We start from the raw sequence: 18762 nt of genomic DNA, 5'->3' as shown, positions 1-18762 counted from the left end.
TGTGTATTTTTAATGTAGAGGCGACAGTTACCTTGAATTTTCTTCCACATAAAATCTTTGTGCATACATCACACTTACTTTGAATTTAGAAAACTTTCATTAAGTAGTCATTTCTATTTTGTTTTTTTAAATCTTATTTTGAAATAATTTTAAACTTACAAAAAGCTACAAAAATAGCACAGATAATTCCCATTTGCCCTTCATCCAGCTTCCTGTAGTGTTATTATCTTCTACTGTTCAATTATTTTATAGAGTGTTTATCTGATGTTTTCTCCTTACTAGATTTAGGTTCATGCATTATTGGGAAGGATACCACAGACCAGGATTAATGTGCCCTTTTTAGTGCATCTTACTGAAGAGTTAATGTTAATATGTATTACTGGTAATGTTAACCTTCATCGTTTGGTTAAGGTAGTGTTTGACAGATTTCTCCACTCTAAAGGTACTCATAAAGTCATCTTTAAAGATATAATGAAATAATGGGGAAAGTTTGTCCCTTTGTATAATCCAACCTTTAAAAGAAATAATTTAAAACTTGACAGTCTGTAGGGTAAATACAGAGTCATCTGTATTCATAGACTAATTTGAGTCCAAATATTACCCGAGCAGTAGAAATTCCAGCTGCTAAAATAATTGCTCTTTGTTTGGAATTGGTTACCTCAAGAGAAGGGAAAGCAGGAGTGGATAGGTTTTATTAATTGACATCAATTCTTTGAACTGTTATGAGTCAAATTTGTAAATAAGGAAAAATAGAGGGCCTTCTCTTACAGATTGATGCTGCAAGCTGAGTAGTATTTAAACAGACTCTTGTGGGTTTTATTTGGTGGTAAAAGGAATCTAATTTAGATAAAAATGGCAGTATTTTTACTTACTTCTCTGTTATAATAACTCTTTTAGTCTCATGTTGCCACCTGGAGCATTAGCCCATAATTACATGGTCCATGTGTCCTTAGAAATTTTCATTCTCCTCACTACAACAATGCTGTCAGTGTACAAAGAGCAGGAAGGCCAAGGAACCACATTTAACTATTTGGCATTATGAGCGTTATTGTTATGTGCGTATTCCTGAAATTCCACATGTAACGAGCATCTGCAAGGGTGCTATAATCAACATGTTTTCTGGAGTATAAATTAACAAGCTTAAACATTAAGAGGTAAACCTGTCTGCTTTCCAGCAGCCCCAAAGGGTACATTTTCTTGTTGGCTGCTTCAGAACACTTCATGAAACAAATGTCAAACTTGTCAGGGCTGTCACTAAGAAAATGATCCGTGTAGCAAGGGTCTTCTTTCACTGGGAAAAAAACAGATGTCTTATCTTAGCAAAGAGTGACAAAAACCTACCATCTATCAGAAGAAAATTTTGCCTGCCTTTAATATCCAGTAGTGAAGAAATACTTTGGTAAAAAAATTTCCTTTCTTTGCAGTTTCATTCATTATGCATTCACTTGTGAATGGTATTTGATTTGCTGCCTGAGCTATTTTAATGATTTTATTAATCTTGAACTGTTATAAAGTTCTTATAAAAATTGATGTCTAGGGCTTCCCTGGTGGCGCAGTGGTTGAGAGTCCGCCTGCCAGTGCAGGGGACACGGGTTCGTGCCCCGGTCCAGGAGGATCCCACATGCCGTGGAGCGGCTGGGCCCGTGAGCCATGGACACTGAGCCTGTGCGTCTGGAGCCTGTTCTCCGCAACGGGAGAAGCCACAACAGTGAGAGGCCCGCGTACCGCAAAAAAAAAAAAAAAAAAAAAAAAAAATTGATGTCTATAGAGAATGGGCTTGAGGACACGGGGATGGGGAAGGGTAAGCTGGGACGAAGTGAGAGAGTGGCATGGACATATATACACTACCAAATGTAATATAGATAGCTAGTGGGAAGCAGCCGCATAGCACAGGGAGATCAGCTCGGTGCTTTGTGACCACCTAGAGGGGTGGGAGGGAGACGCAAGAGGGAATGGATATGGGGATATATGTATATGTATAGCTGATTCACTTTGTTATAAAGCAGAAACTAACACACCATTGTAAAGCAATTATACTCCAATAACGATGTTAAAAAAAATTGATGAGTAAACTTAGAAACACAAATTAGCACTTCCAAAAAAACAAAAAGAAAAAAACAAAGCAACTTCTAAAATCCTTTCTGGAGCTTTAATATATCTAATTCCAGTGTTTTATTTACAATGATTAAAGTCTTTGGCTGTTATTATTTTGATGATATTATACCATAGCAATTACGATGTGTTGAACTCTAGCAGTGGATTAAATGCCTTCTCTGCCCCTCCATAATCCTTTTCTGTATCCAGATCACAGCTATTCTTATACAAAGGAAGAAAAAGATTGTATCTTGTTAACTTACACAAATAGTTTAAAGGCATAGAAAGGCAAGATATTTTAAGACATTTTCTCTGCATAAAGAAACTTTTGTACCTGTCCTGAACAGGAGGCAGTATTAGACATGCATTTATTAACTATACTTTATTACTAAGAAAAAATTCAACAACAAAAAGACTGACATTATATGAAGAATGTTAGTTAATTATGAAAGTAAACATTATAGATAATTCCTAGTCCTCAGGATCATCAGGGTAACCAAGCTTGTTAAACCAGTAAGTCATATTGCTGTGGGAACTTAGCAGACTGTCCACATGATAAAGCCTCCACTTTTTTTCAAAAATTAAAGAATATGAATTTGATAAGGGTGATTTTGGCTTATGATGTTTCAAATATTTTTGCTTATTTCTGTTTTCAATAATGTTTTAGTAAATTCAGAAGTGTAACTACTGGATAAGGAAGGATATTATGCTTTTCCAAAATATAGACCTCTCTTTTACTCATTTTTTATTCCACTGTTTCGCATAGTTCAGGAAACATTTATTGGACCCCCCCCATATACTAAGTGTGCCCTGTTAGGTGGTAGGAATATAAGATAAAGAAGATAAAGCCCTGCCTTGAACAACATATAAACAAATTCAGTGCTACCTAACAAAAATTTCTTGCCACCTTTACCTGCTGTTTTAACACTTCTGTCAGTGTTTCACTGACAGAAGACGACAGTGGAAAGTGTGGAATAGGATTTGCTTTTTATTGGGTTGTAATTAAAGTGTAATCTCTAGAGACTCTTATCTTAGACTCTTAAAGTGGAAACTACCTGTTCATTAATAGATTTTCAAGAGTCAACTGAACATAATATCTCTATTCAGTAGAGACAAATTGGAAAAAAAATTAAACAGCACACAGTGGCTATTATGCTTAGATAAATATATTAAAATTACATTGCCAAAATTGATAGTCAGAAACCCCATTCCTTGCAGCCAACATATCTGTAATGATTCAGGTTGATTGATAATATTGATAATTTCTCTGCTTTCCTGGTGTTGACAAAGGCTAAATCACAGGTGCTGTTGAAATTTAGAGACAGTGTATATAAAGGAAGCTTCCTCCACCTTAATGTTTATGGGCAAGGGTGTGGTTTTTCATGGAAAACAAATATATATATATTTGTTATATATATATATATATATATATATAACATTTAACATATATATATTATGTATAAACATAATATATATAAGTATATATATATGTTATATATATAATGTTAACATATATATAACAAATATATATTTGTTATATATATATATACCTTGATTTGCATTTACTTAATAAAGTCAGTTTACTAAGTAAAGCTTAATAATAATTTAATTGAATTTGGGTTTTATACAGAGATGCAGGGTGATGTGTAGTGATATTGATGTTATTACTGCTGTCCAGAGATACTTAAGAAATTAATTTACTCATACTTTAATTAACTCAGTAAAGAGTTAGACAGTGTTTTTTACTTCCATTAATAAAAATGAAAGGCCTATCAGAAATATTAGGAAAGCAAGACTGCTTTGTACTTAGGTGTTGTTGAAGCAACATATATGATGAGATGGGTTATAAAATGTAAGATGAAATATTTTTCCAGATTCTCATTATTTATACTTTGGAGGTCACCATTTAATATTGAACACAAGATACACTTCATTCCTATGGAAGCAGACATTATGATGTCACTTTATTTATTCACCATGTTCCACAGGAACCTGCTATGAATTATGAGGCCACCACTTAGAATCGAAACTGTAGAAGAATATAAGCATTTTGTCGCCTCACGTGCCCATTTTAGAGTTTCCTATTTTAGAACTGACTGGTCTTCAGATAACATGGTGGCACAAGTAATTGGAAAATTGGCAGACCTGTCAAGAAAGTATTCTGGATGAGACCAAAATGCCATGCTGGATACATAAAATGTCTCAGAAGTTAAATTTACTGTTTTTTATCAAATAGTGAAGTAAAAATATCTGATTGACCCCCTAAAAAGGATACTTTTTAGTAGCAGGTGTTTTCAAAAGTAATTCTTAGGTCATTGATAAAATAAGTTGTTTTTAAAAACATACAGAAATTTTTAGTCACTGTGTAGTATAAAACAGCACCCACTGTGAATATTAATGTTTAAATGTTGCATAATTGTGCCATTTTGTTTATAGCCTTTCCCCTACGATTACTGGAGTCATGATAGTTAATTCTTCAGAGAAATGAAGTTAAAGTGTATTAAGTATAGGTGATAAAATGCCCTGAAGTTTATATTTTAATGTTTTCTAAAATTTATTTCACAGGAAGATGAAAATGAAGCTGAAAGAAAACATACATCTCAGGAGCTCAACATGGAACAGAAAAATCCAAAGAAATAAAGGATTTTCTGTAGTGTTTTGAAAAGTTTGCAACTTATGTAGTAGCAGATGAAATTTCTAATTGTAAAATGTTAAATTGTAAAATCTAATTTGCAAAATGTTCTCAATAAAGTCATTGAAAATGAAATAGGAACATGCGTTTGGAATTTGTATTTTTTAAGAGTGATTTAAACTTTTATATAAAAGTTAGACCGTTAGAATATATTTTTTTAGATTCTTTACTGAAATTTGAGAATAAGAGACAGAATTTTATCTGTTACCCAAGTGTTAACACATGTGGATGACTTAAAAAAAAAACAAAACTGAAAGTCTTTTCGCCTTACAAGCCTCTGTTGTCTTCTTCAAGGACCTTAACAGAATTCCAATTAATATAAAAGTCCAACATAGTTCAAAAATGAACAGGAAATGCTTGCATGTGAAAACACTGAAAACCAACTACTGCCACAAGATTAAATACCATTTTCTGATTTCTGCCAATGTTTTTGGCAGATGTCTTTGGTTATTTAAAGCAGAGTTTCTTAAAATGAGAAGCAGAATTTCTTAAAATGAGAAACAGAACTTTGGAAGGCTTATAAGAGAATGCCAGCATACACTTCTTCCCTGTGCGAATGAAATCTGTATACTTAGCCTGGAGCCATAGTTTTATCACAAGCATCTGAGGAGCTCAGTAAAGGTGTGACAGTGGGACAGGCTGGTAGCTATGATACAGTAGGCTGAAATGGGGAAAACTGCAAGTAGGCAAGATAGAAAATTCATTGATGTATATAGCCTCAAATAATGTAACTATGGATATCAGGAAGACGGCTATATCCCACAGATTAGACTCCCTGGATGAATTTTGAAGCAGAGTTTGAGCCAAAGAAAAGCCTGAGTAGCATGTCAGAGTCTGAGGAGGGCCTGTGCAATAAGCAAATACAAAGATTAATCTGACTTTTTCCCCTTTTTTTTCTATTTTTTGGAATAGATATTACTCTATTTCAAAATACCCATATTCACTTAGATTGGAGTTACATTAGCGGTGTCACATTTGAAAAGAAACAATAATACATGATTCATATCATCATTAAAATCTATTACATATACTATGTTGTAGGTACTGTGCTAAACAGTATGCTTTATACCACTAATCATCCCTATTAACATATAAGATAGTTATTACTTTTCTTCACGTTACCAATGATCAATCTGAGACTTAGGGAAAATAAATTAACCAAGGTTATGTAGCGTGTAATTGGCAGAGCAAAACTTCAAACCCAAGCAGTGTCACCCCAGAATAACACATTTAATTATTGTGAACTACCTATTAATGTCATACCTCTTTCAATTCACTATCTTCCCCAAAAACATAGTCTTTCTTGTTAGCACCTTATTTACCACCTGCTACCTCCCCTTTAATTATTTTTCTTCCCTAAATTCTTAGCCATGCTTAATTTGAAAACTTTGGCTTAAGTGAAATAATTAACTACTATTCCAGCTCCCCTAAAGCATGAAAATACTGCTTTATCTTTTCTACGTTGAGTTATGATGGAACAAGTGTAAAAGCATCTTACTGCTTCTCTACAATTTTTCAGTAACTTTTTGGCCATATTTTTCAGTAGACTGTTGATTTAGTTACTAGTGTGCTGTCATCTCACCTCTTAATACTTTCATTTCTAAAATAAATTGCTGAGTATGAGAAGAACAGGGACACTCAGCCACCCAACAGGCATTTTAAGTATTTATATTTGTGATACCTTTAATCATTTAAAACTCTAGTTTTCCTTTTTAGAAATATTTTTAAATATTTATGTATCCCTTGGCTTATGGACAATGAGTAATAAAGTAAATCACTGTAAATTTCCTTTAGGGAAAATCTGCGGTATGAATTTATCAAATTTTTAGGGTTTATATACTTATGTCTAAGTATATACACATAAATCTTGTTATAATGCTAAAAGATTGCCCACATTATATGACTATGCTGGCCACTTTATTTGAATCAAATTTTGCATATTATGTAGTTTTTTTTATAGAGTATAACATATTGTATTAGCTCCGGTTGCCATAACAAAATACCTCAGGATGGTTGGCTTCAAAAGCAGAAATGTATTTTTTCACAGTTCTGGAGGCTGGAAGTCCCAGATCAGGATTCAGCAGGTTCTGGGTTCTGGTGAGGACTCTCTTCCTGGCTTGCAGATGGTGGCCTTGCTTCATCCTCACATGGTCTTTCCTAGGTGAGTACACACAGAGGGCAGGTGAGCTCTCTGGTCTCTTTTAATAAAGACACTAATCCTATCGGATCAGGACTCCCAACTTCATGACCTCATTTAACCTTAAGTACTTCCTTACTCCAAATACAGCCATACTGGGGGCCAGAGCTTCAACATGTGAGAATTGGCAGAGGTGGGGATGGGGGGGGAGGGGCACATTCAGTCCATAACTTATTTAAATAAGTCCAAATGCCTCTGTTATAACAATTCCAATTATGTTAAGGAACGAGTGAACTCCCAATGAAATGTTTATGGCAATGTGGATTATATATATTTAGGATCCTTAGAAACATTAACAATTAGAATATGATCTAACAGTTGATTTCTAAAGAAGACAAACCACTACACAGTTATATATACGTGTTTTATCTCTACATCCCCATTACCTAGCTTGTTTCCTGACCCATACTGGGTAAGTTAGCTAAGTAACTAGCTTAGTTAGTTACAGCTAAGTCAGCCTGTAACTAACAATATAGAATACCTGAAAGACAAAACTTCTTTATACTTCATGATGCCTGTATAATTTCCACCCACTCAACTGAATTGTATTTTCTTCATGTTAGTTATTGAGCTATACTTCTTCACATTTTCAAAGAATTTAAAAGTAAAACAACTTTTAATCAGTATTTGTCTCTATCATGCTTACATACATCATTAAAAAAAAAAACTATACAAAATTCTACTCTCTCCTCAGGTCTGTGGAGCACACAGCAGAAGTAGGAAGAGGTGTTAATGCCGTCCTTGAAAGGAAGTTGCTGTGCACTAAAATGTCCACATTCTTAAATTCATCCAACAAAATTGTATTGGAACCTACTATATACCATGCACTGTCTATCACCGGGGAATCATAACAAACTCCCTCTGCTGTCACTGTCTTAAAATTCTTAATACTTTTTGAATAAGGGATGCCACAGTTTTACATTGCACTGGGCCTGCAAATTACATAGCAGGTACTAACATATGTTGCTTTTACTCTTTAAATCAGTTTTATTGGAGTATAATTTACATACAACAACATGCACCTATTTTGAATTAGCAGTTCAATAAAGTTTGATAAATGTACATATCTACATAGGTACATTTATAGCATTTCAAGACATAAAGCATTTCCATCACTCCAGAAAGTTCTCTTTTGCAGTTTTGCAATCATTCACACACCCCTACTATAGCAATGGATTTGCTTTTTTTTTTTTTCTTGATTAGTTTGCCTGTTTTAAAATTTCATGCAAATGGAATCATTTCATATGTATTCTTTTGTGCCTGGCTTTCTTCACTCAACATAATATTTTGAGATTCATCCAGGTTATTTCATGAATCAATAGTTTATTCCTTTTTATTAACTGAGTACTTTTTCATTGTATGAATATACCACAATTTGTGAATCACCATTGTGTGAATATACCACCTGTTGCTGGACATTTGAACAGACATTATACAAAAGAAGATTTACAAATGGCCAATAAGTGTATGAAAACATGCTCGACATCATTTAGTTATCAGGAAAAAATACAAGTTAAAACCACAGTGAGTGACTACTGTATACCCATGGAAATGTCTGTGTTGTCCAATACAGCAGCCACTAGCCACATACAGCTATTAAGCACTTGAAATACAACTAGTCTGAATTGAGATGTGCTGTAAGAATAAAATACATAACCAATTTTGGTGAGTTAATATGAAAAAAAATGTAAAATATCTTTTGATTACATGCTTAAATGGTAATATTTGGATAGATTTGGTTAAATAACATATATTACTAAAAGAAACTTCAACTATTTTCACTTTTTTAATGTGGTTCCTAGGAAACTTGGATTTGTAAATTCCATTGTATTTCTACTGGACAGTCATAGGTGATCCTTTCAACTCTGATAATGAAATGTTGGTGAGGTTATAACACAACTGGAATTCTTACAAAGAACTCAGCTAAGCCATATCAGGCTCATGCCTATAGAAACGCAGAAATAATAATTGTGTTGTTATAAGCTGTAAATTTTGTGATAATTTTTATGCACCAGTAGAACTCTAATGGAGGTATTACATAAAAGGTTAGGGATAGGTTGCTAATGCTGGCAAGTTAGGCATTCAGCAATGGTAACCAAATCAAGAGTAAACACATATTATTTTCTATACACAGCCTTCATCCCTCCAGAATGTCCATTTTATTCATGAGCCTATTAAGAAAGCAGTGATGGAAACAGGCAGACTGAGAGCTAAGGGAATTGTCATCTTGTCCACGTGATTGCTGGTCCAAGTGTAAAATGGTGCACCACTTTGGAAAAGAGTTTGGAAGTTTCACATGAAGTTAAACATGCCCTTAATATATGACCCAGTTACTCTGCTATAGATTTTTGCACATGAGCAATGAAAAGATATGCCCACAAAAAGATTTATATATGAATATTTTAAACAACTTTATTCATAATATTCTTAATAGCCAAAAACTGGAGGCTAGGTGGTCACAAAGCACCGAGCTGATCTCCCTGTGCTATGCGGCTGCTTCCCACTAGCTATCTATTTTACGTTTGGTAGTGTATATATGTCCATGCCACTCCCTCACTTTGTCACAGCTTACCCTTCCCCCTCCCCATATCCTCAAGTCCATTCTCTAGTAGGTCTGTGTCTTTATTCCCGTCTTGCCCCTAGGTTCTTAATGACCTTTATTTTTTTTTCTTAGATTCCATATATATGTGTTAGCATATGGTATTTGTTCTTCTCCCTCTGACTTACTTCACTCTGTATGACAGACTCTAGGTCCATCCAGCTCACGACAAATAACTCAATTTCGTTTCTTTTTATGGCTGAGTAATATTCCATTGTACATATGTGCCACAACTTCTTTATCCATTCATCTATTGATGGACAATTCGGTTGCTTCCACATTCTGGCTATTGTAAATAGAGCTGCAATGAGGATTTTGGTACATGACTCTTTTTGAATTATGATCTTCTCAGAGTATATGCCCAGTAGTGGGATTGCTAGGTCATATGGTAGTTCTATTTTCAGTTTTTTAAGGAACCTCCATACTATACTCCATAGTGGCTGTATCAATTTACATTTCCACCAACAGTGCAAGAGTGTTCCCTTTTCTCCACACTCTCTCCAGCATTTATTATTTCTAGATTTTTTGATGATGGCCATTCTGACCGGTGTGAGATGATATCTCATTGTAGTTTTGATTTGCATTTCTCTAATGATTAATGATGTTGAGCATTCTTTCATGTGTTTGTTAGCAATCTATATCTTCTTTGGAGAAATGTCTATTTAGGTCTTCTGCCCATTTTTGGATTGGGTTGTTTGTTTTTTTGATATTGAGCTGCTTGTAAATTTTGGAGATTAATCCTTTGTCAGTTGCTTCATTTGCAAATATTTTCTCCCATTCTGAGGGTTGTCTTTTGTTCTTGTTTATGGTTTCCTTTGCTGTGCAAAAGCTTTTAAGTTTTGTTAGGTCCCATTTGTTTATTTTTGTTTTTATTTCCATTTCTCTAGGAGGTGGGTCAAAAAGGATCTTGCTGTGATTTATGTCATAGAGTGTTCTGCCTATGTTTTCCTCTAAGAGTTTGATAGTGTCTGGCCTTACATTTAGGTCTTTAATCCATTTTGAGTTTATTTTTGTGTATGGTGTTAGGGTGTTCTGCAATAGTGTTTGTAACAAAACTTTAAAAGTAATAACTATCTACAAAAGATGCTAATGAAAGTTTAAAAAGGAATTAAACAACATACAAAAAATTGTAAAAATTCAACATTCAAAAAATAGTGTGATGCCTTCTTGAAAATATTTAATGTAGTTAAAGATTTTTAATGATTTCATGTTCTGTTTTAATGATTTTTTGAATGACTTTGCACTTGAAAATACATTGAAACACAATTTAAAATGTTTAAACCTTAACTTTATCTTCTGGATAATTCTATCCATTTCCATTGGGATTAGAAAGCTTAACTGAGAGGGAAAGCAAGATGTATGCCCAGTTGCTCCAACTTTAAATGACTATAAACTGCTTTGAGTTTCAACTGTCTATGAACTTCTTTGAGTTTTATTTCCACACACATCAAATAAGACATGCTCTTTCCAAGGTTTAATATTTCTCATTTGTAACTTTCTGATCATCCAGATGAAATGAAGTGAGTCTAGGTAGATTTGCTTCTCTAATATTTTTTGGAAAGCAATAATTATATTCTTATTGTGTGTAGGTCTATATTCTTCTGTATGGATATATTCTTTCTGTAAAACAATCACTAAGACTCTCCTCTAAGATTAAACATTTGGAGGCATTTGAAATATCTGTACTCTTGGAATTTGTCTTGTTTTTCCCAGATGCAACAAATTGTTGCTCTTTAAGTTGGACGTGTATAAAACAAAAAACAGAAGATGTTTCCTATAAGTGCATCTCCCCCGTGGCTATGTAAGATTTATTCCAAAATCCACTGAGAAAGAAGAAATAAGTTCAGTTCATTGCTATGACATTTTCCAATGCCTTGGATCCCTGAGGCCTGCACACATTTCTTTTGGTTGGGTGCTAGCACCACATGGAACTGGAGCAACTTACTCCTCCTAAGAGTAGGCTAAATAATGTTTACTCTGAATACTGAAGGTTGATTAGAAACCCCCTCCTTTTCACATTACCTCAAGAAAACAGTTTTTATACAGCCATGAATGAGCAAATTTCATCCCTGTCCCAGACTATCCTGAACAATCATAGCAAGTAATAATTGTCTCCCCATGGTGAATTCAATGTGGAGTCTGGGGTTTTGTTATCTAGAGAGGAAGTTAAGTGCTAACAGCAACTGCATGGAAACACGTGCAACTATGGCATAATTCTGATTTGTTTAAAAAAAACGATTCATTTCCTTGTTACAAAGCCAACTAAGTACAACCATTTAAAACTGTTGAACCATGAAAGCCATTTTCCTTAAGGGTTTTAAATTTAGGAACACTCATGAAATTTATGGCTTTAATGAGATATTCTTTGCCTGCAGTCAAGATGAGAGCTAGATCATTGGTTTCTCAGCATGACACCTATATGTTCTGTGTACTTGATATCATTAGGCTCATCATAACACAGCCAACATCACATTAACGTTTGAAAGGTTCACTTTTGTCTCTTAGTCTATGTCTTTCATTTACACCTATAGCATGCTAAATATCACTCTAGAATAAAAGATATACTCTACATTTATCAATATTGTCAATGGAGTAAAAAAATTGCTATTTTCATATCCATGTTTCAAGCCACAGTCAATAGATATGGTTTCCAGGAAACAACAGATAATTGAATGAGATGTTGTGTGTGTAAGTCTGAATATGATACCCTTACTTTTGATACATAAGGAGCAGAAAATGTGGACTGCCCTGATGCATGCAGTTCCAACCATTATCATTTTTAACACTGAGTCTAATTCTAAATGTGATAAAAGATTATTGTTGCTTTTAAAGATAGATGAACTCTTTCAGGATATTCAGATTTCAGGGCAATGAGAAAGGCAACTTATTAAACAGTATCAGAAAGAGGTAATAACCACTGTAGAAATATTTCATTTTATGTTCCATTATGAAATAACACGTATGAAAGAGCTCTGAAGAATCAATCCTACTATTTGCAAAATATCATTATTTTTTGACATTATACAATAAAATTCTATGATTAAGGAAACTAATCATTTAAGTTGTACTCTTAAATTTGTGCGAATGTTTGAAAGTATTTTATCTGTAAGCTTATGGTCCCTGTATCATTTATTATCATCAACAATTTCATATATATGCAAGAGAGTGGAGAGCAGAGTACAATGAATCCCCATGTACTCATAACTGAGATTCAACAATTATTAAGATTTTGCCATGTCTGCTTTATCTATGTACTTTTTCCTCTCTCTCACCAAATTGTCTTAAAACAGATCCCAGACTGCAATACTTTTTAGCTTATGTTTCTCTCCTTTAAACAATTCATTGCTGATTGAGGTATATTTCATTTATACATGCTTTTCTATGACAGATGCACATTTTGTTTTGTTTTTTAATAATGTGAGACAATCAATAGGTTAATATGGTAATGGAAGATTGGACAACAGCATATTTTGCCACATGCACGTCAGTCCACAGTTTTAGTGAAATTCAAAAAAATTTTGTTTTGTGTTTTTGTATTTTTTATAATGGTGATGGTCTAAGAAGCAGGAATTACACAGCATCACAGTTCACATTTGCGTTTCTGCACCTTAGGCAGAAAAATAGATCTAGTCAGAGCTGCAAATCATAAAGGAGAACACGTTTCAACCTCCAGAGCACTGCTGGACCAAGACATCTTTCTGATTATACTAATAAGGGCCAAAACTGGCACATTCAGCAATGCCTTCAAAAATGTATTTTGTCAGTAAAAATCAAATTAACAATTGAACATTGGTTCAGGGTTCTCTCTTTTTTTTAAGACTTTTTGGCAAGTATTGATTTGAGATTTGAAATTTTACACTTGATTGTATCTAATTCTCTAAGTCAGGAATAGTCTTATGAAAAAGGTTTTAGTAGGCTGTTTGTCTTCATTGCCCTTAGACATACCCAATCTGTGAGTTCCTTCTTCCTTCACCCCAGCCTAGGTCTATCTTCCCTGAGGAACAACTTGTGCTCAAGACCTTTCCTTCACACTTACATTTTTCCTAGACTCCTCTGAAATCAAGCTCTCCTTCTGCCTCCCCTCCAATCCATGATCTATTTTCCATGGGGTTCCACATACTCCATTTAGTTATATCACAAGAGAATAGCTGACAAATATGGTGAATGAATTCTTCGTGAACCTATTAGGCTAGGCTAGGCTATGCTGTGGAACCAAACAATCCCTGAAACCTCAATGCCTTAAATCAACAAAAGTTTACTTCCCACTCTCGTCACTATGTGATATGAGTTAGGTGGCTCTTCTTGGCAGTTCTTCTCTACTGTTGACATTGCAAAGTCTCCATTTCAGTGTTCACTGTGAGTGAGGGGGGAAGAGAGACAGAGACAGAGACAGATTCTGGTTCTGGTTGGGGAGACAAAAAGGGACACAGAAAATTGTCATGATTAAGTGCTCCAATAGAGGTTGAGAAAGGGTGATATAGATCACAGCTAAATAAGCCCAGAGGTGGAAAGAGCACTCCATAAAAATAATACTTGAGTTTGACTTTGAAGACCTGGGATTTTATCAGAAATAGTAGTGGGAAGAGTGTTTCAGAGAGGTGAAAGAGCAGTATGCAAAGGTGCAGAGTTTGCAAACGTTAAAGACAACTCAGTGTCTGGATCCAGGAGAATGCAGGTCAGGAAGTGAGAGGAGCTGAGTCTGGGAAGATAGGATGACGTTTTCCTGTGAAGGCCTTTGGGTCTTTGCTAAGGCACTTGGATTTAGCTCTATAGAATTGGACATATATTAATATCAAATGGTAATGAGGAACTAGTGGTAATGGCTGTACAATATTGTGAATGTAACTAATGCCACTGAGTTACACACTTTAAAATGGCAAGTTTTATGTTATATACATATTTTTTTGCCTCAACTTAAAAAGTTAATAATAGAATATACCAAAAACCATTGAATTGTACAGTTTAAATAGATGAATTTTGTGGTAGGTGTATTATATCTCAATAATACTTTCTTTTTTTAAAAGAGTTAAGCCTAAAAAATAATAAAATCGTATGAGGAGCTTTTAAGAAAATTGACATTTGAGCCCTATCCAATGATCAATTAAATCAGAATCTCTCAGGGTGGGCCAAGCATACAGCAGCTTGAAAAGTGCTCCAGGTGATTCCAATGTACGGTACAGAATCACTGCTGTAGGCAATAAGAAACCAGTGAAGAATTTTAATCAGGGGAATAACATGATCAGATTTGCATTTGAGGAACACAGATCCCTAGCTCACATCTTTCAGTAGCCACATACATGTGTATAGAGACTTTATTCATAAATGAACAAACCTGGAAACAACTCAGATGTCCCTCAACTGGCAAATGGATAAGTAAACTCTGGTATATTCATATAACAGAATACCAGTTAGCAATTAAAAAGGAAAAAAAAAACCCCACCATCTTGACCATATTAACTGTATTTCTGATGCCTCAAACTCTATTGGCCAAGGCAGAATCTGCGCTTAGTTCCTTTTGGGCTTGTCTGCTGCCCAGCCAAGCTTTCCTATTAACCTCAGCAATGTCACTCTCTGATTGTCACTCAAGCCAGAGACCTCTTTCATTTTGCCTTCATTTTTAGGAGTTATGATGTACATATAGTAAAATTCACACTTTTAATGTACAGTCCTGAGTGTTTTGACAAACCATACACTTGTGTAACCACCACTACAATTAAGTCAGAGAACAGTTCCATCGCAGCCCAAAAGTCCCTTGTGCCCCTTCATAGCCAACTGTCAATGTCTCCTCCCCACATCCAGCCTCTGGCAGGCACTCTTCTGCTTTCTGTTCCTTTAGTTTTGCCTTTTTCAGTATATCATATACATGAAATAATATAGTATGTAGCTTTCTGAGTGGAGATTCTTTCACTTCAAATAGTTCATCCGGGACTTCCCTGGTGGCTCAGTGGTTAAGAATCCACCTGCCAATGCAGGGGACATGGGTTCGAGCCCTGGTCCGGGAAGATCCCACATGCCGCGGAGCAACTAAGCCTGTGTGCCACAACTACTGAACCAACAATCTAGAGCCCACGCTCTAGAGCCTGCAAGCCACAACTAATGAAGCCTGCGCGCCTAGAGCCCATGCTCCGCAACGAGAAGCCACCACAATGAGAAGCCCACGCACCACAAGGAAGAGTAGCCACCGCTTGTCACAATTAGGGAAAGCCCACGCACAGCAATGAAGACCCAACACAGCCAAAAATAAATAATAAAATAAATAAATAAATAAAACGTTAAAAAAAATAGTTCATCCGTGTGGCTTCATGCATCATTTCATTCCTTTTTATTGCTGAGTAGTGTTCTTTGTAGGGATGGACCACAGTTTGCTTATCTACTCCTTAGTTGGAGATATCTGAGTGGTTTCTTCGTTTTGACGATTATGAATAAAGTTGCTATAAACATTTTTATACAGATATTTGTGAGGACATGATTTTCAGTTTTCTTGGGTAAATGCCTAAGAGTGGGATTGCTGGGTCATGTGGTAAGTGTATATTTAACTTTATAAGTGCTACCAGAGTGTTTGTCAAAGTAACTGTAACATTTTACAATCCCACCAGCGGTATGTGATGGCTGCAATTGCTCCACATCACATTCTCATCAGTACTTGGTATTTTTTGCTTTGTTTTGATTTGGCATTAGCCATTCAAGTGGGCATCTCATTGTGGTTTTAATTGGCAATTCCCTAATGACTGACGATGTTGAACATTTTTTCATGTGCCTATTTGCCATCTGTCTATAATCTGCTGAAGTGTCTGTTTAAATCTTTGGCCCATTTTTCTATTGGGTTGTCTGCAAAGTCATTTTTTAATGTCCCTGATTGCCTTTCTCTAGCTATGACTAAGGCAGTCAGTTGTTCCTCCATTACAATAATCAGATTTTCTTTTTCTATCATTAAATATCCTTCTAGGTCCTGCTTTCAGGAACTAGTAGTATCCTCTTGTTAGATTCAGCCACCTATCTTTCCTCATTTGAGGCCCTTCTCTCACAAACCTCATGTCTCTGAACTCCCCTCTTCATCTAATGAAGTTGCTGCCTCTGTTCTACATCCTACTCTGGATAATTCAGACTTCCTCATTGATACCCATAGCTCTCAACCTGCATTTAGCCAAGGTTGTTGTGCATTGTCTTTTTTTCCCTCTCTGTTACCCCAAATATCCTTTTTCTCCCTTTTCATATTGAAGGCTTTCCTGAAATGTCTAGAAATCCTTTACTGAAGCACATACTTAAAAAGTGGGCACTATGTACATAGGGCAGATTGTAGGCTGGTGAGCTCCACCCGAGGAGGTTTTGATGAGAGAATCCTCCAAATGTCACCACCTCTGATTCTTTTCTGTGAGGCTGGCCATTTCCTCTGGGAAGAATGCTATCACCTCCGTCTTGGAACTGTATGTCTTGAGACAGTGTGCAGGGTCAGGGAGCCAAGGCTCTCGTGGGGCTAGAGAGTCTCATGGCACCACATGTATACTCACTCAACCTCCTGAGGTCAGTAGGGAGCCTCCCTCTGTCCTTAGGAGAACCTGCTGTCCCTCCATCTGGAGACTCACTGGTTTACTTTGGGGTCTCTAGTTTTACTTTAGCTGGAGGAACAATCACCTGACTATGCAGGTTGGGGAAGTCACCCAGACATCTGTTCCTTATTCATGGGTTTTTTTTTTCAGCTTCATTCTTCACTCCAGCCTCCCATTTACGCCTGGTAGTTCCATTTCTTGAGTTTTTAATGGGGTTTGAGACACATACTGGACTGATTCCCATCCCCCTTTACAGGCACCTGGGCCTCACCTTTTCCGCCTAGCTAAGACAGTTGTCATTCATCATGCTCTTTCCATTGTTCTAAATTTGACTTTATTTTTCTCCTTGTCCCTATGATTTCAAATACTTTTATTTCTTTACTGCATTTTTACTGGATCTTGGGGAGGCAGCAGAGAGAAACATGGATTCAGTCAACTATTTTTGAATCAAAAAAGCTCTAATTTTTAAATATAATTTTTTACAGGGTTGTGAAATTTCTTAGATATAGTTTGTAAAGAATAAAAATCCACACGAGACTATTTATGTAAAGGGAGATATTATGTGGGAGTACAGGGATGTCTCACAGAATCCAAGTGCTGGAAAACCTCAGACATTCTGGAACAGGGAACTGGAAAGTCTTCAAGAAACAGAGTAGCCAATTGGCAGCATTCCTCTCTGTAGTCTTCTACCTATTTTTCTTACCTGAAATTGGTTCCCTTTTCTCTCTTATATATAAAAACTCTTTCTGATTACTCATCAACATAGGTTCTAAATTAACCTTAACAGGCCCCTGATCTTCTAACACCAGGAATTTCTACTAACGAAGTCTAAATTGTCCAATGAGGTGATCTGATTGGCTTAGTTCTCGAGTCACATGTTTTCCTATATCCAATCAGCTGAGGGCAGGGAGTGGTAGGCTAAAAACATAGCAACAGCTAGGACCATTGGAAGGAGTCATTTCTCCCAGACCAGGGTCACTAAGAGTTATCTACCACATGAACATTAAATAAGTAGTAGACATGACAGTGTTCTGTAGTAATAGACATGACAGTGTTCTGGTCATGAAAAATATTAAATAACTTCTTTTCCTCAAATAGTTCCAAATTTATGGACTATCTTCTCTATCACATCCTTTATAATTTCATTAAAACATTTTACTTCCAAATAAGCTTAAAGGGTATTATAATCTAGTAAGAAAAGAAAATGAATGCTAGTTATAGTGTCAAAGTGGCTCAGAGAAACTACACATGGTGTTGAAAACGTAAAGCAGGAAGAAAATGACTGTCTACAGAGGCCCTGAATGAGAAGGTAGTTGATGTGCAAGGTCCCAGGCCAGAATCTACAACTCGTCGACAAACACTCAGATCAAGACCTGAAACTTCTTAACGTGGCCAGAGCACAGTTAAAGCGAAGTCTCCTGAACCAAACTACTAATGGATTAAAAATATAAATGAGGCTGTCCGTAGGAGAAGAAAGTTTAATTGGAAAGTAGGTCTAAATCTCTGGGTGGTGGTGGGGGCAAAAATGAAATATAAAAGAGGAAGCAAAAATCTATATAGAATTTAATTTCATTTTAGAGTTATTGTGGTTTTGGAATAATGTTACTTTTCCCAAGAGTCATATTTTCAAGGA

At 35.6% G+C, this 18762-nt stretch overlaps 1 protein-coding gene across 1 annotated transcript in view; it reads left to right on the top strand.

The window, feature by feature from the left end:
- Nucleotides 1-4859, top strand: part of PHF14 (PHD finger protein 14) — a 210855-nt gene extending 205996 nt beyond the window's left edge. Inside the window, exon 18 of the mRNA XM_079711347.1 lies at nucleotides 4660-4859. Coding sequence (XP_079567473.1) covers nucleotides 4660-4734 — 75 coding nt within the window. The 3' untranslated portion in view covers nucleotides 4735-4859. The remainder of the gene's footprint in view (nucleotides 1-4659) is intronic.
- The last annotated feature ends 13903 nt before the right edge of the window (nucleotides 4860-18762 follow it).

The sequence above is a fragment of the Hyperoodon ampullatus genome (genome assembly GCF_949752795.1).
Source record: "Hyperoodon ampullatus genome assembly, chromosome: 9".
Taxonomy (NCBI): domain Eukaryota; kingdom Metazoa; phylum Chordata; class Mammalia; order Artiodactyla; family Ziphiidae; genus Hyperoodon; species Hyperoodon ampullatus.
This window is presented reverse-complemented; position numbering and strand designations above follow the sequence as displayed.